The 22,767-nt window shown below is 41.0% G+C and overlaps 1 protein-coding gene across 2 annotated transcripts; it reads right to left on the bottom strand.

Moving 5' to 3' along the window:
* Positions 1 to 873: 873 nt before the first annotated feature.
* Positions 874 to 17,969, bottom strand: LOC108934963 (divergent protein kinase domain 2A). 2 transcript variants are annotated; one of them, XM_018753205.2, is made up of 4 exons: positions 17,679 to 17,969; positions 12,222 to 13,101; positions 4,926 to 5,229; positions 874 to 2,105 (listed from the first exon to the last, which is right to left on the bottom strand). In XM_018753205.2, the coding sequence occupies exons 2-4, from the start codon at positions 12,888 to 12,890 to the stop codon at positions 1,774 to 1,776; spliced, it is 1,305 nt and encodes a 434-aa protein (XP_018608721.1). In that variant the 5' UTR covers positions 12,891 to 13,101; positions 17,679 to 17,969; the 3' UTR covers positions 874 to 1,773. The 2 variants fall into 2 exon arrangements, with proteins under 2 accessions (XP_018608721.1, XP_018608722.1); XM_018753206.2 differs by lacking the exon at positions 17,679 to 17,969 and adding an exon at positions 16,943 to 17,010.
* Positions 17,970 to 22,767: the final 4,798 nt, after the last annotated feature.

Here is a 22,767-nt window from a genome sequence, read left to right as displayed (position 1 = left end):
ACCCATGTTCCTCCTAGGTTTTCAAGCTTCATTTGTGGAAAGCCTGTGCCTGTGAGTCAGAGTGAGTGTGTATCTGACTGTGCGCATGTGCGTTCAACCGAGACAGAAATAGCAGAGTTTGTGGTCAAAATCTCACCATCAGAGCAAAGTATGAAAACATCTTTCCCAGCTACTGCAGGACCAGCACACAAAAATAATCCACAAGGTTGTTTGTTATGGCAAAAATAAACATTTCATTTTACTTAGCATTATACAAATATAGACCAATGAGAAAATAAAAAGACCAACACAAGGTAAGATTCATGTATGTATATTTAAACCCACTAAAAGTTGAAAATACAACTTTTGAATGAAAGGCACAGTCAAAAATCTGACGTTGCTGACAAATACTCAACTGAGAACTTACAGTACAAAAAGCAGACCATTGAACATACAAACCCTCCAGAGTGAAAAATATTCCTGCCTTTGGGTGGCCAGCAGGAAAAGGATTTTTTGGAGTTCTAAATAAGCTTCACTGTACTTCCCAACCAGAGGTTTAAAATTTCTCTCTGCTCAGGAAGTTAGTGAAAGTCATGGAAATTTCCACATTCTGGTCATGCCATAAATGGGTATTTTCATGAGTGTCAGAGAACTTTTTTCGGTAATCTAGAGGATTCCAGACCACTTATTGCACAATAGTCTCCATGCACCAATGTGCAGAGACTGCACTAGGAAATACCCCTAACACAACAACTAATTCTCCTTTGCCTTGAATGATGAATATGTTCCTATATCCTTGGAATTACAAGCTGCTTTGGAGAAAAGTGTCTGAAAAACAGGTAAATGTAAATGTTACCAAATAATGTAAATATTCACATTTTTGAAAACCATGGGTAAAACTCTGCAAACTTAAAAAAAATATTTAAAATGGGAGGGGATTTATAATTAGTGTTGTTTTTCCCTGAAATGTCCTTCAATAAACATAAGTAGAATACTGGAGACTAAAACAGGGGGAGAAGTTTACTGTACTGAAGAGTCTCTTGCTTGTCCTCAGTTCATAGTTTTAAGAGATTATGTTCAAGAAATTGAGTTGTTCCAAACCAGGGTTTTGAGTTCCATGTATTCAGTTTCTTTGGCATATGCACAATATTTTACAATATATGGACATTTACAATCCCGTAGAAACTTCTACTCCTATTAACCAATAAATACTCCTAATTTAGTCTACCTCTCCTATAGGTTGATTGCCATGTTCAAGGATACCCTAAGTGCGAGCAGCTTCAGCGCTCCCTCCCAGTGACCACCTATCAGCAGTTTCTCTGCCACAATTCAAAAAAAAAAAAAAACCCACACACACACACACACACACACACACACACACACACACACACACACACACACAAAACATTCTCCTTCAAACAAAGTAGTTCAGAACATCCTCACGGAATCCCTTTCAACAGGCGGGGTAGGTTCAAAGGTCCTCATGAGATCATGGTACAATCTACAACATGAGTGCCCTCCAGCCTGTGTATGAACCAGGTGATTCCCTTTCCAACATATATTCTAGTTAACATGACCACCCTTCTACATGTAGCCACGGAGGTGCGGCAGCAAGTGCAAACTTTAATTACTTCATATCTATTCTCTTCCACAAACAAATGAAAACTGAAATGCAAAACAAATGAATTTGACCTTATTCTCCCTGCTATTTCCAATATATTGGAAGAAAATAGTTTCATTTGCTGCCATGTTGAATTTAGAGAGCACAGCCACCCCCAAGCAAGTCCCAATTTATTACCTAGCACTGTTACTAAGCTGAGTTAGATACTCCCGCAGCTCTTTAGCAGCCTGAAACCGGCCATAGCGCTTCTTGGGATTAGCGCACTCATCCAGCAAGGCCTCCAGTTGTCCTTCTCTAGCCACATCACCAGGGGGGTCATGCAGGAGACCCCCTGTGGTGCCTCGCCATGTGGCATACCTGGATAGCAAGTTCTGGCATATGGCATAGTAGTTGTGGTCGACAGTAACACGTGAGCAAAGGATGTCCTTGGAGAAGGAGAGACATGCCTCCTTATCACAGTCCTCAAACTTGCTCTCGTACCATATGTCGTAGTTCTCCGGCTTGTCTGTGGAGGAGCAGATATGCGGTTAGTCTGTGTACAAGTATGCAGAAACACATGCAGTCAGTGAAAATTAATCCAATGAAGAGAAATGGGAGGTTTATTCAAATCCTCTCCAAAAAGCCACTGTAATAAAACAAAAACAAAATCATTCTGGGCACTAAAAAGAAAATTTGTTCCCAACATACAAATGCAAAGAATTATAAACCTATGCTATGCAACCAAAAAAAAAAAAAATGTAATACAAGGAATGCATTTCATGATCATTTAAGGACAACTGCAGATGGGATAGATAAGTGTAAAACTGTGCCCTATGCAAGACGCTTTGGATAAAAGGACACCCTAAGCATCTCTAAATTATGTAATGTTCTACTGTTTCAAGGCACATAAATTGGGCAATATGAAATCCTACTTTTCAAAAAAAATTCTCATCTACTTCCTGAATACATTGAAGTTAACATTTTACTACCACTGGTCTGAACTGAAAATACAGAAGATAGAAATCAAATGGCTTTAACACATTTTCTTCAAGCACCTTACAAAGTGATTTTACCATCACTCCATGTGCTGGATCCCCAAACACAAGTTAAAAATGTAGCTTGTGAAATTAACAGCAAATTTGTAGAGAATACACACAAACATCATTGTCCTTAAAAACCAAAGCATAAATGTGCCCAAGGTGCTAAAAGCAAACAGATGCATTGAAGAGATTCATTCAAGTACCATCATGGTTCCCTAAGAGTACTCAAACATATTTCAACATTAGTGTACGTAGCAACCTACATTGGCATGATGAGCACAGAAATGAGCTTGTCATTAAAACAAAATTTGAAAAACTAAGTGCTGTTCATGTATAATTTAGTGTAGTTTGGGGTTGGGATGAGGTCCTTGTTTAAAAAGTTTGTAATAAATTATACCTAAGAATGGGATGCATAAACCAACGTCAACAACTGCTTGTCCCGAGTGGGGTCATGGTGAACCGGAGCCTACATGGCAGTACAAGGCGCAAGGCTGAAGGGGAAGGAGACGCACCCGGGACACCAGTCCCTCACATAAGGCGCCCCAAGCAGGGCTCGAACCCACCATGCCGCTACGCCCCCGGATGCATAAATATTTAAGTAATATAAATTGAAATAAAACTAGTCAGCTTTGAAAAGCTGAAAGAAAAAGATCACCACAAACCAGATGGAGGGATTTAATCCTGAAAATGAACACACTCCGTCTGGTGGACTTCTGTTATCAGAAGATCCAGTTACAATTATTTCTTTTAGTGAAATAAAAACAACCTAAAATTCATTAACAAAATAAAAGGTATTCTTAAATATTACAATACCACAAACATTTTATATTTTAAAATTTCATCTTAGCTTTTAACACTCTTTAATTCATTAACTATTGAGATAAGTGCTTGTCCTAATGTAGGGTAACAGTGGTCTAGGGTCTATCACAGAAGCATAGGGTGCAGGGCAGATTAAATATGTTTATAGTTTCAGCATAGTTGAAGTTTATTTGTAAAAGTTAGTATTAAGGATTAGCAAGCAGCACAGGGGTTAGAACCACCACTTTGTACGCAAAAATCCTGCATACCACCTGCTCCTCACGTAGTAACTGTGATCAAGGTACTTACTCTCAATTGATTAAGTAAAAGTTACTCAGTTATAAAAACAGGAAAACTAAATACTTAATATAAACTGTTTTGAAGAAAAGCATCAGTTAAATTAAGTAACAGGTTCCATGTGACAGAGGAAGAAGGAAAAATGCACAGTAATTGGTTGCATTATGGGAGATGTCTGCCTGTGTCAAACTCATTGAAGGAATATCTGCCTCTATCCAGTATATAAAGGAGTCCAACCAGCATTTGAACCTTACCTGAAAACTAGTTGTCATTGTTTCCAATATAATATATAGGTTAATACAGTAGATTTAGCCAGAAAATATCACGACTGACACCAAGTTACCTGTCTGGTCTGAGACACCAGTACTGTATCGCTGTTCCAAAAAATTTGATACAAGCAGTGAAACCACTATACAGAATATTTACGGAAGTAAAACTAAGTGCAATGGGCAAGCAGTTATACTGAAAAAGCCCATTGTATGGAAAAAAGGGTATATATTTTCACAAGCTATTGTATTGATTCTCTATTGTACGTGAAATGATTCTTGACAGTTACCTGTCAGCCTCCAGCATGTTCAGTGTTTTCTCTTCATATTTACAGTGTGTGTGTGACTTTGGATCTAACTGGTAAGTTGTGGTATGCTAGTTTAATAAGAAACTGTAAACAAGAGGAGGGGGTGCGGTGGCGCAGTGGGTTGGACCACGGTCCTGCTCTCCGGTGGGTCTGGGGTTCAAGTCCCGCTTGGGGTGCCTTGCGACGGACTGGCGTCCCGTCCTGGGTGTGTCCCCTCCCCCTCCGGCCTTACGCCCTGTGTTACCGGGTTAGGCTCCGGTTCCCCGTGACCCCGTATGGGACAAGCGGTTCAGAAAATGTGTGTGTGTGTGTGTGTGTGTGTGTAAACAAGAGCCATCAATCATCTCAGAAATATACCCACATACCACTAGAACATCTGGAGGGCATTCTTAGATTTCTTGGCTGAAAAAAAGCTCTGGCTTGGCCAAAGTGCTTTCTGAAATGTACATGTAATGTAAATAAAAGTTTATCCAAGAGTATTCATGTGTTCTAGTCCCAGACTGAAAGTGGGGGGATGGATGGATGGATGGATAGATAGATAGAAACAAACAATCTCTACTAGTAACATCCTTTTGAGTACTCCAGCCATCCATAGCTGAAAAAGGCAGCAAATAAAAACCACGACAGAAGAACTTACTCTGCTTTATCAGCCTTTTATCCGCCACAATAATATTTTCAGCGTCCACGACAATAACCTTGCCATCTCGAGGTCCGACAGCAAAGTTGTCAAAGCTCACATCGAGGAGGTAGAGCGCAAAGTCAAAGTCATTGTTGGTGAGCTGCTCAGCGATGTCCATCAGCTGCCGGGCGAGGTCCACACGCTTCTCCCAGGGAGCGCTGTAAAAACTCCAGAGCTCCTCACCCACGTAGTTCACTGCCACCATACGCCCACATGCACCCAGGTACTTGGCAAAGGGCCAGCCCTCGTCAGAAGGAAAGCTCTGTGGGAGAGAGATGGTGACAAGCATAGACGCAAGAGGGTTGTGTCATTAAAAGAGGGGGAGGGAAGAAAAAAAGGAAAGACTGCATAAAGCACAACACAGATACCCCCCCAGCCCTGATTCGGACATATAAACAATGAAAGACTTTTCATACAGAACTACACTACCTTCAATGTCACCACATATTTTGGCTATAAAAGAGGTATTGTATTAAACATAATAGCAAAAATTGTGACAAAGTATAGCAGTTAGATTTAATGTGTAATTTTGTTTTTTTTAAAGCTTTGTTTAAAGAGAAATAATGTTGGAGAACATGTTAAAGCAGTCAAGACAAAGGGAACGAAAATAATAATGCAAACAGATACACAAATACTGTATATTAACAGTAAGCCACTTGAGATAGATAGAATATACTTTGTCCCTTTCCAGGGAAATTTGTCTTCAAAATTTAAAGCTGCCCTGTCCTAGTTCTTAAATTTCACAACAGCAACTGCATATAAATCTACATATTGGGTATATTTAAGGATTGCAGCCCAGAAAGCCACCCCCCCCCCCCCCCCCCCCCCCCCCCATTACACACACAAAACTGATAATTCTGTACTTTACCATGGGCTGTTTTATTTAAAAAAAAAAAAAAAAAAAAAAAAAAATAGTTAGGACTAGTAACTTCACACGTCAAGATCGTGAAATATGTATTTCCTGGCCTATCTGTAGGAAGATAAAGATTTTAACTGTCCCACCTTCTGGGGAGATAACCCATTTTCGCTTTTCTAACAGTTTTTGTTGTGTTGGCAGATTCTGTGTCATTTATTGTTCCAGGCTGGAGCAAACACCACTCAGAAGACAAACATCTCTGGCAACATGCTTTAACTTTGACTCCCTTATTTGGTTGAGCATTTCTTCTCTAATTTAGATGGTGTATTTCATAAAGAGGTTTTGACATGCATCTACCTTACATGCCCTTTTGCACTAATAGTTCTGCATCAGTTGTTACTTAACACCCCTGAATGGAATTACTGAGGGAAGGGAAAGAGGGGAGAGAAAAAAAAAAAAAAAGTACAGTAATCAAGGATTAACTGTTTGTGTCTTATGTGACTTTTGTTCATTTTTTATGCATTAAATAAAACATGAATTGCAAAGTAATATAAACATTGCAACAGTCAGAGCTTGTGGATTGTAACATTTCAGCATATTTTCCTAATGGAAAAAAATTCTTTTCATTTAAGCATTTTCTGTAAATTAAAATCCAATAAATTTGTTACTGATATAAAGGACCACATAAGTATCATCATCATCATCATCATCATCATCGAACCCAGAAATGTAGTACTGGACGAGGGTGGGGGAATCAGCAACACAACATGCAAGTTTAAACAAGCGCCACTTTTAAAGGAAAATAAGCAGGACTGACACAGCTGAAATGTGACAGAAGCCTGGAGGCAGAACCCTAGTGCTGGTCAATATCCATCAATACCCATCTCAGTCACATGATGGGGGGAATGAGCTGTACTGCACTCTCCATCCCAACATGTTCCAGGAACCTACGATTAGTGGTGGCTTGTCCTCTTGCCTACCAGGCCCAATAGAACCAGGGGTCCATGTACAAACATTATAGCAGAACCATGATTAATCATTTGACTTTAACAACATCTAAACCGCTTTAAACAAGTTATTTACTCCTTTGTTCAAAAACAACTGCACAAACTTCAAGTGCAGTTTAGCAACCTTCATCACTGTCAACCTGGGATGACTAGGAACTTTTAGCATGAAATTGGAGGACTTCAAATCTAGCATTCTCAAACAATCCTATAACACTGGACCTTGTCAGTGCACCATGATATTATTCGCACCTTTGGGTCTGCATTTATTACTAATAGGGCTGTTACTAAATCTAACAGTCAGAAGTATTGTTACAATAACACAGCACAGTAAATAAACCACTTTGGAAGACCTGCTTCTAGAAATGAAAATGTGTGTTGCTGAAGGTGCTTAATGCATCCTCACAATTTCAAGTTGCTTTGGAGAAAATAACCCCCCTGCCTCCCCAATATGTACATAATCTAGGATTCCAACAGAGGGGCTTTAATTTCACCTCTCCCCTTGAAACCAGTGGTCATGGCAGTAAAAGAGAAACCATATACCCAACTAATGTGTAAACCACTGGAACACTTCCCTTTCGTACAGACAATGGACCTCATTGTCCCCTCAATTTCCAGCATCCTCCAATTGACTAACGTGTAGGCATATCCTGTACACAAACATTTAGGAAGGGGGGGAAGGCTGTCAAACAGATTTAGTACGAATTGTTAAAGAAAAAAAAAAAAAAAAAAACCAACAACATGGAGAATTAAAGCCAAATCATCTAACCAAAGATATGAGGTGTAAAAACTGATTGCATAGTATCTTTTTCATCTGAGTATTAAGACAATGGAATAACTGCACACTGCTTTACTGAATGAACAATTTGTCACTGCATGGTTAAAAAAAAAAAAAAAAAAAAATCAAAACAATGTTTAGCAGAAGATTACTATTTCCTTCCCCACACATATATTGCATGCAGATTCTAGAAAGGCCCTCAGCACAAACCAGTCCTGTCAAAAGTTATGCAAAACTAACCCATTCCAAAATCGTTACGCATATCAAAGTTTTGGAGACCAAGAGCCTGTGGGGAAAAAAAATAATTCTTTCCAGGCCTATCTGAAAACCCCAATCCAGCTTCATCAAATATTACCAAAACACTGCACAATGTGTATAAAACACAACAACCTGCATTTAGTATGCTCTTGGCAGTATGAGAAAACAGTCGAAGCAAAAATATGAACTTTAACTCACTGCAGCAGGGGTAACCAGTAACTCTCACAGACCACATATATGCCCAACAAATACTGTAAAAGCAACTCCACAGAACAGTTCCCCATTTAATTAAGTACGCACACAGGGGCAGCACTGCATTGTGGGAGAGCTACAGCTCAAGCCATGATTTCAGCACGATATATGTTTTTTATATAAGCACATATAAAAACACTATCATACGCTTATTGAGGTCATTAATGGATATATTTCAAGGCAGGTTTCGGGGGGGGGGGGGGGGGGGGGGGGGGACTTTTCTTGTTTTTAGATTTATATTTATTAATTTAGCAGATGCTGTTCGCCAAAACAACATGCATCTCAGAAAATACAAAAGTACATTACACCGGTTACCTTTGCTGTCCTGCTTCCTGGACTGTGCTCGGAAAACTAAGAAGTTTTCTGTCTCATTGACTCTGATTTCTCTTCATAATGAATTGATCAGCTCTCCACAGAATTAATAATAAATTGAGCAGAGCCACAAAACATGTCACATTTAATGCGAAAAAGCACATAAAGGCACCATCAGCTAAACTTTGCCTGCTAATTAATAGCTCTACTGTCTCAATCATTCAGTTAAAAGGCAGCTGATGCTTTTTGTGTCCTACTCATAGAAACATTTGCCAGCTGATGACATCACCTGTGAGGGTGACCAGTTCCAATTTCACTTACTATAGTAATACCCTTGAAGAAGGCACTTCCCCTAAATTGCTCCATTAAAATTATAAAATAATAAGTGTAAACAAGAAATATGGTCAAAAACACTCTGGTCGAATTCACTACACGTTCTATAAAACAAACATTCTCACAATCCAGTCACACCAACAGACATGTGAATAACTTCATTATCACCAAACACCTGATGAAGTAAACAATGGCTATGCTTCTAGGCAGTATGTTTCAGGAAAACTACATCGCTGTACTTCCACTTCACTTGTGACACCTGTCAACGTTTAAGTTCCAGACAAATTCTGTTACACTAATTTTTAATTTTATAAATCAAAATGAGAATTGCTATGCCATACAGTATAGCAGTTTGTAAATCGAGTGATGCCTATACTACGGAGAGCTGAACCACTGATGACTGGTTTTTAAACAATAAGGGAGAAAGGGGGTGGGGTGAATCCTTCAAATTCAAAAAACTAGGAAAAGCTATTATTCAGACCAGCAGCTAAGTCAGGAATACATCCTTTATTTTGTAAGGACTTCACTGATTCTGAATCAGTTTCACATAACCCATCCTCTTATTTGTTATCCCTGTGCACTAGATTAACAGTACTGTATTCAGAGGCTGAACTGAACACACACTGACACTAGGAGACCTCCACCTTCCTGCCAAAGCCTTGGCTGATTTCTTAGGTCATGGGTATTTTGCACTGTACTCCTGCATATGAGAACCTGCACAAGCAGTGACAACTTGATTATGCACAGCTGAAGTTCAGTGAACACCAGCAGAAGATACAACAACATGAATGAACAGCACTTGGTCTAGGGATTAAAGAACAAGACTAGTGACCAATTAGTTAAAAGATCAAAGCTCAGACAATATGTCAGCATGTTTCTGCGGTACGAGAGACTTAACTCCATTAAAAGTCAGCTAAATAAAGGAAAAAAAGAAAAGGGGCAATCAGAAGATGCATCATATTGAACAATGGGATTAGAAGTGTTTTTGCCACATCTGCTCAGTGTGCTGAGAAGTGCCACCTCCTACCCAGCATCAGAGGCAGCCCTTCAGCAGAACTGCCACAGGTAACTAGCAGGCCACAGCAATCACATTGCAGTGATACAGATGGGACTCAGCCCAGGTAGGAAAGGAACTGCGTTCATGGAACCAGCATGCACTTCCACTTCATGGATAAGAAGATGGAGGAAGGTGGGCAAGCATGCGTGTCATCTGTCATTATGCCAGCCTTTTATCCACTCCTCAGCACTGAAATCTCCATCTGGTTTCTGACCCCCAGCCTGCAATTTGTAAACGGACTATGTAATTAAGGAGCTGGGATAGATGTGCCTGAGGGAGGGGTGACTGCGGATGAATCTCACAGGAGCAAAGCCCACATGCTCGGGTAACCCTGAATACATGCAGATGGACCAAAGCATAGGTGTCACTGCATGGACAGCAGCAGTCGCAGAGTAGGTCTGTGGCAACAGCCTTGCTTGGACAGCTGTTGCACGCATGCATGTGCATGCCCATGCTCACTTGCAGGAAAATGCCCAATGAGCCTCTGTGAAAGATTTACTCACTTAGCTGATGGCACCACAGAGAGAAGACAAACATTTCCTATCACTACCATGAAAAGAGCTGGAACTACTGAATTGCATCAGAAGACATGCGCCTGGGATCCCAAGGCTTTATAGAGAGAACCCCTACTTCAAACTGCAGTAGTTCTCAGACTTAACGTTCAGGCACAGTCACTGAGATTGTTTTAGTAACTCAAGGAAGTCAATATTTATGATCTAACCAACAATTCTGAAGTCAACCACAAAGCTGCTACGTTGCTCACAAAATACAAAGCCTGTCATAAGTTTGCTTGTATGATGCCTAATGCTGTGGTTTGAGGTCTATTAAGTTTCAACTGGTAGGAAGGGTCTTGCTAGAATTTCATTAAAAAAATTAAAAAAAAAGATGCAGACATTTTAGGCCTGTGGTTTCCTAGGTTTCCTCATTTTAAACTTTGTGTGCCAGCAACTCAGCGAGTGTACACATGCATAGAGTTAAGTTCAGTGAACAGTTACCACTAGCTAGTCAATCAATGTACAGTTTACATTTTAAAGGGAACAAGAAGTAGAGCCATATTTACATTTCCAGCATAAACCTTCCGAATATCCATATGCTCAAGAAGACCTACTAGAATTACAAAACCTTTCAAAACCACAGAATGAAAAACATTACTGATGTTCACAAAGTTAGATTCCCTAGGTAATGCTAACCGATTTCAGGTTTCCCCACTCTATGAACCCAGGCCAACAATTACAAACAATTCAAAATCAATAACATCTTTCCTTGGAAGTATGCTGAGCATTAAACTAGGCTATAGAGAAAAAAGGAATTTTGAGGAAAAGGTGGTTGTTAATTCTCATAAACAGGATCACAGTCAAAACCTCTGAGGGAGTGAACCAATTTATCAGTGGGCTACAGTGTAGCATAATGACATTTAATGCTGATGGAAGTAGTACTGTCCAGCTGCAGGAGGCAGCAAAGCCCCTGGATTAATCAAATAATATAGATCTTGCATCAAAAGGGCTGATCCCACCTTTATCTCTCAAAAAAGTCAGATATCGGGACTAGAATGGGGGTGAAAAATCAGAAGTGCAGAGATGTTGAATACCTCCAGACAAGAGTTCCTTTGTTGGTCTAACCTGTTTGTGAGCAAAGTGGGTTCCATGTGGAACAGAAATTGATCTGTCAGTCCAAAAATCAATTTGTAAACTTTGCATAAGGATTGGAAATGAACCACAGTATCTGTTGTGTTGAAAGAGGCACAACGTGTTAATATATTTAACAGAAAACACAAAGGTCAATTTTCCAGATAAGATTTAGTTCATCTGAACCAGTAACAGATCTGAAATGCAACTCTCCCTACCTAGGTCAGTCCCTCCCCAATATCTTGCAAATATTATGATTCATGAGCAGAAAAAAAATAAATGTTTTTAAGATTCAGTAGCAAATGCACAGCTTCAATTATTTAAAAAAAAAAAAAAAAAAAACTATATACACACACACAAAATAAATACTGAGGGCTACATATTTGACAGGACATTCCATTGCAGGGTAGCCAAACACACACACACACACACACACACACAATACACGGTGACCAATTAAGCAGAAAAAAAGTGTCTTTGGACTGTAGGAGGAAACCAGAGTGCCTGGAGAAATCCCACAGACAACGTGCAAACTTGGCACAGACTGACCCAGTTCAAACCTACACCAGACCAGGTGCTGTGAGGCAGCACCACTACCCACTGCACCACTTGTACCTAGATGTTACACCTTGTATTCATCTGAATGAGAGAAAAGCAGTACATAGTTCACAGGACACAGAATTTTTGATGGATACACAAAACAAATTTTAAAGATTAATAATGTTACAGTAAATACCCCAAATATCTTCCCAGTTACAGGAGTGTAATGCAAAACATACCTGAAGAACCAAGGGTTCTGGATTGAAAGCCAAAGTCATCAAAAGTTGCATGCGCTCAGTGTCCTTCAGATTCTTCAGCAGGAAGCTCCCTGAGTCTTTAGTCTCCGCATACCTCCGCACTAATCTGTCCAGCAGTCTCTGGGAGGGGCAGTGTACCAGATCGGACCACCCCTCCACCACATCGGGAGTGAGCAACCTGACATCGCCATTGAGGCGTGCAAATTCAGTCCTGTATATGGCCTGGATGAGGTCACAGCGTGGCCGCCCCGTGGCACGCTTGCATATTTTCTGATCGATGTCAGCCAGTTCCTGGTTGGAGCCCAAGCGTTTTAGGACAATGCGCCGGGTGCCCTCTCTTGGCTCCCCATACTGTGCAAAGTAGACATTTTTGACATTGAAATAGTCAAGAAGTCGCAGCCTTCCCCAACTCTCAAAGGACACCTGACCATTCATGAATTTGCGGCACCAGCTGGTACCAAAGCAGGCCGGGCACTTATTGAGGTTGATGAAGCGGCGGTCAGTAAGCTCATTCCTCTGGAAGGACACAAACAGGTTGTGTGTGTTCATCAGCAAAACCACAAAAAGGCCCACAACAAACAGGAACTTGAGGCACCTGTACAGACGGCCAAACTTGAGGGAGACAAAACGAAGCATGTTCTCGCATAGCATGAGGAGGGGCTGTGACTGAAGTGTGCAAGTCGTCACTAGTCCATCATCGCCATGGGCCCATTCACTGTCATTCTCATCATCATTGTCATCATCTATTGATCATCATGGCAGTACCACTTCAGGAACGTCAAAAAACCTAGAGCTTGGAAATCCATTTGCTTCAATTTCTCAAGCTGTCTGCAAGGTCATGGTGAGAATCCACAATTGCCACCTAAAACGAAGGATCAAGAATACACAGGTTAAAAATAAATATTAATTAAAAGTTGACAAACTTACTGAATTTCCTACATGATATATTACAGAATCTGTTTTACACTTTTCAGAGAAGCACCAGATGCTCAATTTTCACCTTATGAACTGTAAAAATAGGCTTGGACAGAAACAAAAGAAGGGCCAAACTAAAATGTCATGAAAAACAGTCCGACTGTTGGCTACACAGCATGACCAAGACAGGCTGGAAATAAGGATTTTGGCATAGCAGCCATTTTCAGATGAATTACGTCAACATTGCTTGTAAAACCTTTCAGCTTGTGGGTAACGCAACCATGGCACTGGGTGGGATTGCAGTGATGGACAGTACCCCTCCTGCCTTAAGAATGATGAACAGTTGCTTGCAATGGAGGTAATTAGTGAGGACTCCTTAGCAGCTGGTCTGAGAATTGAGAAAGACTTTTGGGGAAGGCTTGCAGGGAGCAGAAGGATTCCTAGGAGTGGCCAAGGTTGCTGTAACACTGGCCATTTGTGTTACCTTTTTTCTGTGGGATTTCTGCTTGCCTGTTTTGTTCTGCCTTAAATGGGTTGCTACATCTGTTTTGGTTTGAACATAAAGCCTCATTCTGTGCATGAAACCCTGATGTCTGGCACCTCTGTCTTGCCTATGTCGCTCCCTCTACTCCACACCAGACCACGGAATACATTCATTTCCACTGTATTGTTATGTGGGCAGCATGGTGGCACAGTGAGTAGCGCTGCTGTCTCACAGCACCTGAGTGGTGCAAGAGAACGTGGGTTCGATCCCTGTTCAGTTTGTGTGGAGTTTGCATGTTCCCCCCATGTCTGTGTGGGTTTCACAGTCCAAAGACAAGCTGTTCAGGGTCCCCCATATTGTGCGAGTGACAAAGAGAGTGTTTCACTGATGTATGGATGAATAACCCATTATAAGTAGCGTATCTAGCAGTGTAACCAACCTTGGTGAATAGGGTGTGTGGGCTGATAATACTACATAGTATCTGCTGTAAGCCACTTTGGAGAAAAGGTGTCTACTAAGTGAATAAATGTAATGTATTATGAGAAAGATGGGTTATTCTTGATACATTCGCTACTTAGGCATAACTAAAGTGGCTGGGGTGCACACTGGTTTGTGGGTGTCATCCTGAAGATCTCCATCCTTCAAGGAAAGGTTAACTTCAAAACAGAAACATGAGGATAATAAATGATTTCACACACCTTGACCTTTGTGGTGATTAAATACAAGCGGCAGGAGCTGACAGCTTGCAACTTTTGCAAATGCAGATCGGTTCCATCATGCAGTTTCATGCCATGTCACATGCTGACCTAGACACCTTTTCATTAAAACCTCCACAAGTCATCTTGGATTTACACAAGACTCTGGTGTATGCTAATTAGGAATGCTGCCAAAGAGCCAACCATAAAGTGCAAATGAGGTCACAACCTCTGTGGTGATTTGCTACTGAGGAATGCCATTGAAGCTGTGTCCATAGCCATACTACAGTGGATGGTGGTTTATAGGCCTCAAATTTTAGAAAAGACATGAACACATTGCTCAGAAGCCTGAAAAACTTCAGAGCAGGGTTCACCTGATGACAGAAACAGGCACAGTGTGTCTCCAGCTTGGGCACAAACACCAACATGGTGTTACTTGTTGCAATATCACAAATAAATTATTCTTTGGTTGCTTGTAGCAGACTTGCACAGAGCAACTTTCATATTCACTTTTATAGAGTATTTCATAAGTGCATTTCAGGTTGTGTGTCTCCTTAAGTAACCACAGACTATCATTACCAAAACTTAAAATATTGCAGTAACCTTTAAGTTACAAGTTTGATTTTTTTTTTTTTTTTATAATGTTTTAAGTATCCTACTCTAGTGTAACCTGCAGATTAATTAGCTCCAGCTCTTCTGCTGCAACCTGCAGACTGCACAAAGCATGACACAAAATTGCACAAAACTAACCTTATGTAGACGTGAGGCTTCCACCTAGACCGAAAGAAACCATCAGCAATATAGAAACTACAACAAGTGTGCAGTGCCCAATTACAGCAGTTGATCTGCACAACAGATCTGCATATAAATAACCACCAGGTCTTTGGTTTTCAAGGAAGTCACTGACAACTTTTAACCCCATAAGCATGCAGAGCTGTCATTACACGTCAGCATTTGCAGACACGTTAAAAACTACGTACAGGTCACAAATACAGAATATCCTTCAGCTGTATACCCCAATAAACTCCTTCGTCCCAACAACACCTAGCAGAAACACGAGAAAACTCACAGTTCCCAATAGCACCTTCTTCATAAATTAGAATAATAATAGTGCTCAGGCTTGTCAATTCAAATTATTTTCTGGTAGACAGAGGGGATGGCTAGCCCCTTGGTGAACACTTCAATTAATAACGACTTGCAGCAAAAGCCAAACACCCACTGCCGAAACATTGCAGGAGGCTGTACATCTGGGCTACTGTGACTCAAATGCACATCTTACTGCAGAATTGCAACCCTGAAGGAAATCTAATTTGCAAAACCCATTATAATTGGATACAACAGCCGGTCTTCACAAGTTCGGCGAATGCAAAGAGCATCTTGCATATGACTGTGTGAACGGCATATGTCTGAAACAGCGTCGAACTTCTCATTGACATTCTACAGCATACAGCATGGTTTTCACATGTTCAGATTACAGCATGCTGCCAGTAACAGCATCAATATACCAGAGATTCAAATATGCAAGGCGAGTCTGTTCTTTAGTACACAGATTGTTGAGAGTACCCTTTTTTTACAGTTGACATATGTCTTCATGAACTGGAAGCTACAAAACATGACAGTTAAAAAAAAACACTAAGATCAAGCTTGGGGGGGGGGGGGGGGGGGGGGTTGTTCAGTGTTGTTCTTAGCAGAGCTGTGAAAAACAAGTCACAAATGCACATGAACTATTTTCAGCAAATGAAAACCCTTAAGTAATTCTGGACATTTTATAGTGGCAGTTCAGGTTAAGTACCCTTAAGTACAATAGTAGGGCACTTGCTGAATTCAAATCTTTTGCATTCTCAGAATTTTTAACCCAGTGTTCTCATCTTTTCACCTGGCTGTCCTCCCATACAAACCAATTACCTGTTCAGACTGCAAACACAATTCATTTTTAAAACTGGTTATTTACTGCTAATGTGAATCTGAGTTCAATACTTCATATACAGTAATTATAAATTTGTTTAGCAGACACTTTTCTCCAAAGTGACTTATGATGACTGACTAGTATGTGCCACCTTCATCCAAGGTGATTAACAGTGCTAGACACAGTACACTAAACTACCTACAGTGATTTATTCATTTATACACCAAAAAAAAGTAAGGTGACACACTATGGGAGCCACCAATTTACTATTCTCTTCATTAATTCAATAGAATTTGAAACAAATCTCCCCGAGTACCACAACTACAAGTTTTAGTAAAGGTGATGGAGCAGAAATAGTTGCAATCCTTAGAGTGACTGCGGCCTCGTTCTCTAAAGAGCCAGCTTTTAAATCCCACCTCTGTAGTACTCTAAGAGTAAGCTACTTAACCTGAAATGATCAATTAAAAGTAAGCGAGCAGGCAGCAGGGTAACTTCCAATGTATCAGTTCGGGTCACCGGAACAGGACAAATGTCGCACATGGACAGGTCTCCACAGACACAACGGTCACAGTCAGTCGTCTTCTACTGACCCACCGCTCGCGCGCTCCACCATCTCGACGCGGCTTTCGGCCAGCCTAACTTTTTTTTTTTTTTTTTTTTTTAAACAAAGTTATTTAACTAGACGTCACTTTAAGACACTTACTTCATGGTCCCGGTAAGGCTTTTAACCATATCTTAAGCCGAAAAAGTCTCTCCATAGTGCCGAAGGCACGTGCTGTGCTGTGCTCTGCGAAGAAACGGTCCGTGGACGGCGCGCTGCCGCTGTGTGGCACGAGCGCTGAAGGGCGCGAGGTGAACACCGCAGCTCCGACCGAGGCGCGCGCTCAGGGACACTTACTTAGCTGCTCCGGACACCTCTCTTTCTCTCTCTTTCTCTCTCTTTTTCTGTTGCCGTGAGTAAAGCAAACACACTCCGGTCACCCTCTCTGACCGTAATCATTTTTTAAAGTGTATTAATTAAGTAAAATTGCCGAGTGAATGTCTGAGTGACCGAGCAGCCTGCAGCAGAGACAGTCTGCACAGAGATGGTCAGTTGACCGTCGCGCGCTCGACTCGAGCAGGCGGACTTGTTTTCCTCTCTTTTCACACAGTCAGTGCTAAATGGTCAAAAAGCGCCAACGACTACTTTACCACTGAATTCGACCTTAGTTCCTCCGCGGTCCGTCCGTCTTGCATGGAGGAGCCGCTCGGTCGGTGACAAAACTACTACACAAGTTGGCAGAGAACCGCGAAGCCACAGCGCTTTTTTCTGACTCGCACTCGCACGCTGCGGTAACTTTTCTCCAACAGCACTCAGTAAACACACATTATTACACAGTACAGTAAATGATTACTGATTACACCAGTCAACGCTGACCGTGTAATACGCGTATCCGTACCGGGCGAGTGCAAAAACTGTCACGAAAAACTCAAGCGGCTCCGGTCACGCCGGACGGCGACGCCGGTAAAACCGACGTCGGGGACGCGCTCCCTCCGCTCTCCCCCGGACAGATGTTTCCGCGCGCTCCGCGCCGGCCGCGTTCACGCGACCATCGTGGTTCGAGCATCTGAATTGCTGCGCCTTGGCTTGTCCCGGTTCCAGCAGCAAGCGCTTTGTGCGCTCCGTGCCCCTCGGCGTCGCTCCCGAGCCGCTCCGCACACCACAATGGATTCCACTCCGACTTTTTCAACAGTACACGAACCGCATTTGCGACACTCGCAGCCTCTTTACGGACCCGGTTGCTACGCTACCGTTCCAACGCGGTTCGGGGCCAATCCCCGCCTCTTCTCTTTAAATTAGCTGCTCCTTGTTTTACAAACAGCACCGGGAAAGCTTCTTAGCTTTAAACCCTTCTCACATGGATTTATTTCTTGCTACAATGATTTTTGAGCTTAATACGCGGGAGAATGACCGCATGGCATATTTTTCTTCTTTCTTTCACAGATGCTGCTTGGAATTAATTCTTCAAATCCAGATGTTGAGGCATAAATAATAAATGCATAAATACCCCTGAATAAATCTAGTAAAGTCTGTGTTTGTAGGCCTTCTTCAAATAATTTTTTTTTCTCTTCACTCTTACTGAAACAAAGCATAGATACAGCAATAAAAAAGAACTGAACAGGCAAGGCATACAATTATGCAAAAAACTAGAGAGAAGAATAAGTAGGTACTAAGAAGGCGAGAATGGACTGTTTAAGTGAGTCCTGATTTCCAGCAAAACACGGACGCGTGTATGAAGCAATGCTGCCTACTCTTTGGAATGATGGCAGAGATGCAGCCAAGAGACAGGGTGAATGGGCGGCGATGGAGGATGAATTGGAAATATTTAGGCTGTATTTGTGTGCGGGTACCCTGAACTCCACTGCATGTCACCGTGCGGCATCCCACAGGGATCAACCGCAGCACTGCGGAAGGGGGGCACCTAGGAATTGGACGGGTTCGCAAATAACGACAGGCCTCCCTGCAAAAATAGACTCGTCTCCAGGAGAGGTGGGAATGCACACTGAATCACTTATGAATATTTTATCAGTCTGCGAGCTCAAGGCAAGGTGGATTCATGAGCTCTGGAGAAGAGGAACTATCAATACTAAACTCATTATCCCTGTTTTACAAAACGCAGGCCAATACACTGAGGATGGTGGCACTTAGTCAGGTACATTCTCTCACTGGTGTTTTTGTGCAGACTAAGAGCTACTGGAGCAGCTATTTCTTTCTGGATAATAAACTTATGAGCATGCTAGATAAATGCTGCGGAAGTAATTTCTTTATGTGTTTGGTTGTGGGAATCTGGGCAGGAGGCTTCTCAAGGAAATTTTTACACTTGTATTGCAGTCAAAAAAAAGTGCTGCAGTACAAAACCAGATCCAACAAAAAGCAGTGTCTGAAGTGTGTTTGGATGTATCAACCTTTGTGCTTTGTCAAACCCCTGTAACATTATGGCCTCATTATTTCTCCAGCACATTAATTTCTGGTGGAAATCATTCTCTCATAACACTACTAGAGTGTTATAAAACAGGAAGCATTTTTTGACAGGAGGCATGAACGTCCTTTAATATTCTAAAGAAATGTACTGGATGCACTTTTAGTTGAGATTTGAAGTTTTCGCAGTAATTAATTTCCCAGACTACTCAACCGTAATCTTCTCTGCATATGTTGGAGACAAATTTGTCAACAACTAAAAGCTATTAATACTCGTGACTGAAATTTTGTTCAAGCATGATCTGCATAACTAGACACTCGTGTAAAAAGGTTTGACTGCATTCAAAGTGATCAGAATTATTACCTTTTTATCCATCATGTAAATTCCACACTCTGTTCATATAACTTGGTACCATAATGCGAATCCATCTTCAGAAAATTAAACTAATATACGTTTTTTTTATATGAATGGATCGATCCGAACCCTAAATGACTTGATAATGGTAACCTTTCTAGATACACTTTATTGTAGTAAATCATAAAAAAGGTTTATTAATCAGTTTTTTACTGACATCTAGTGGTGGATATGAGTGTAATAACATTTTTTTATAACAATGTGCGCAATTAATGTTCACGTTTATCATTTAGCTGACGCTTCTCTCTAAAGGGACTCAATGTTGAACTACTTGCAGTGATTTACCCATTTGCACAGGTGGGTTGTTACACACACACACACACATTTTCAGAACCGCTTGTCCCATACGGGGTCACGGGGAACCGGAGCCTACCCGGCAACACAGGGCGTAAGGGGTTGTTACATTACAATTAAAATTTTAGCGAGAAATGCATGTAACAATATTTTTTCTACTTTTGTTTTTGGTTAGTTGAAGTGTGTAGATATAGATACGTCGTATGTGTGCGTATTATGTTTTACATTTTATGCTGCTGCAACCGAAGTGAATTTCCCCCTTGGAATTGATACTTTCATTAATTCATTCATTCATTTATAAACAGGGAAAATCATATACAAAGATATTCAAGCACAGGATGGATCTCCCTTATGCTTTATTCCAATAAATCATGCCCACCTTAGTAGTTGGGTATTTTCCTCATGCTCACATGCCACATTCTGTTCTTCCCCTTTGAACAGAAAAATGAGGTTTATTTGTTATAGTCTATACTAGAAGCTCCACAGATATGTCAACGATTCTGGTGTGTAACTTTCCTGTGCAAGAAATTAAAAGCATATTAATTCATATGAATTCTGGAGTATCTGAACATGTTTTTGGATCTTTCAAATAGTGGTACATGACCACCCTTATTAAAAATTGCAAACTTTCACCCTTGTTTTGTGTTTATGTATGTATTTTCAGCTTCTGTGTGTACAGTTCCTGGCTCTGTGTTGCTGTAATCAAGTGGTCTTCTGTTCTGTTATTAGGTTAAAAAAGCTACTCCATTAATTCAGTTTGGACTAAAATTTACCATCAATTACTACTAGGTGAATAACTGTTACCTGTGTGGCAATGAAGACAGTGTAATAGCCCTAATATCACCCTCAGATGATCTCCCCAGGCAGGGAGACAGTGCAATAAAGCTGCATCCCATTCATCTCTGGGTCAGTTACCATATTTCTCCCCCAGGCCCCAGTTGCTGGGACTCATCAGGTGAACCTAAAGGGTGAGGTTTCATTGTCCTATCTCCCAAAAGGCCTCTTCTGGCAAGCTCACGTGAGCACTGCAAAGCCGCTGCTCTCAAGACTCAGCAGGCGAGCGTGCGCGCGCGTGTGTGTGTGTGTGTGTGTGTGTGTGTGTGTGTGTGTGTACCCAGAGGATCCCACTGTGGAACAATACACCAACTTCACTGATTTGCTAAGTCAATTACATGGAGAACACTTTGAAACGGGGCTCTGAAATTGCTAGTTAGATTGAGTTCACCATTGCTCTGCCGAAGAAGCAATCAGGCAATGAACCCCATCCCTGACGTGTTATGTTGCGATACAAGTGATATTGCAGCCACACGCTTCTCTGGTTTTCTGTTGCAGGTTGCATATGTTATAAATTGGCTGCTGCCATGTGGGGAATTTGAAGTAGCAAACGGTAAAAGCAACAGCTGCATAAGAATTTGTGAGGTGCTGGGCAGACGAATACTAGTTACAGTACTTGCAGAAGTTATGCACAGGCTTGATATTTAAAAAAGAAAAAAAAAAAAGAAGAAAAAAATCACTCCAGTGCCATTCCATTCAGTGAATTCCGTTTTGTAGTCCCGAGTAACCATGCATGGAATTGTAATTGTGCATGTAGCGGTAAGAGCGTTTTAAAGAGTAGTTATACTCAAAAAGTCGTACCATTCTAAGAACAAAAAGTACACTCACTATTAGGGAGAAGTCAGGTGAAATCATTCAATGGCTTTTTTTTCACAGACATCACATTGTTCAAATGAGAAAAAAGCATTTTTTGTGGAAGTAAGAGATTGTCCTTGAGTTATCTTAATAAACCATCTTGAATGTCAGAAATGTACTTTGTCCTTTATGATGTTCTGCACAAAATCAGATTTTCTTCAAGTTGGGTGGATTTTTAATTTATACCTTTTCTTTGATTTAGCAGAAGATATAACTCCCCTGACCTACCCCAATGAATTCTGAATTTGCTCTCGTGAAGATTGTACCAACTAATTGGATTTTGTTTAATCTTAGCCACTTTTCAGGCCTCTGCCAGCCTGATTATCCCTTCATGTTGAGGAACCCATCCCAGTCTCTGAGCAGTGTCATTTACTGCGGATGCCATTTTGAGGGATTATGAGCGGTTTTATTGTAATTACCATAAACAGAAAAAGGAGCAAACCAAGAGATTTTATGTGTTTTATTCTGTGAATCACTTTGGTTTAGTCTCATTTGCCCTGGGAAGACATCTCTGACAGCTAAAACCACCACCGCTTGCTGAGGTCGAGGAATCAAAGGAAAATACAAAAGAAAAACGTCCAAACTCGATGAATTGGTAAATCACTGTAGGGACTTTAACATGGTAATTTGTTTTGGAGAAGAGTATCAGCTAAACTGATGAATGTAAAGGAATGTTCAGCTTTCTCTGTTTTCAGTGTAGACTGTAGATAATCAGAACCTATTTTTATACACATTTTTTTCCTCTCTTTTTTGAGTTATGATGTGTTTGATTATGGGGTTTGTTGTGTTCACTGCTCTTGATGTTCCTTCACATCAAATAAAATTCATATGATTAGTTCCACAGCTGAGTTGCTTTTTCAGGTGTTTTTTTCTTAGATTTTGCTCAGTCTCTCCCCCGGCATTCAAACCTGACAAACAATACACATTTAAGCAGTGGAATCTGCTGTTGTGCCAGATGATAATGCTGTGAAACCATGTTTTGATGTCATTTTGATAACTTTTTATTTAGCCAGACCACAGGCGGGGTCTATCATTTCCTATCATGCACAGGGGTGTCTCCTTCCTCTCACCATCTCATTCAGGATTGCCTGGGCCATTATATTGTTCCACTGACGACCAGCCTTTCATCAGTTAAAAAAATGGTCACAATGTGCCAGGTTTTGTCGAATTC

Source organism: Scleropages formosus, chromosome 3 (genome assembly GCF_900964775.1).
Source record: "Scleropages formosus chromosome 3, fSclFor1.1, whole genome shotgun sequence".
Lineage (NCBI taxonomy): Eukaryota > Metazoa > Chordata > Actinopteri > Osteoglossiformes > Osteoglossidae > Scleropages > Scleropages formosus.
This window is presented reverse-complemented; position numbering and strand designations above follow the sequence as displayed.

Coding starts and splice junctions, on each gene's coding strand:
- LOC108934963 (XM_018753205.2), bottom strand. CDS start 12,890: ATGCTATGCGAGAACATGCTTCGTTTTGTCTCCCTCAAGTTTGGCCGT. Junction 5,230..12,221: donor CAGAACCCTTGGTTCTTCAG/GTATGTTTTGCA, acceptor TCTCTCCCACAG/AGCTTTCCTTCTGACGAGGG. Junction 2,106..4,925: donor TAAAAGGCTGATAAAGCAGA/GTAAGTTCTTCT, acceptor GCTCCTCCACAG/ACAAGCCGGAGAACTACGAC.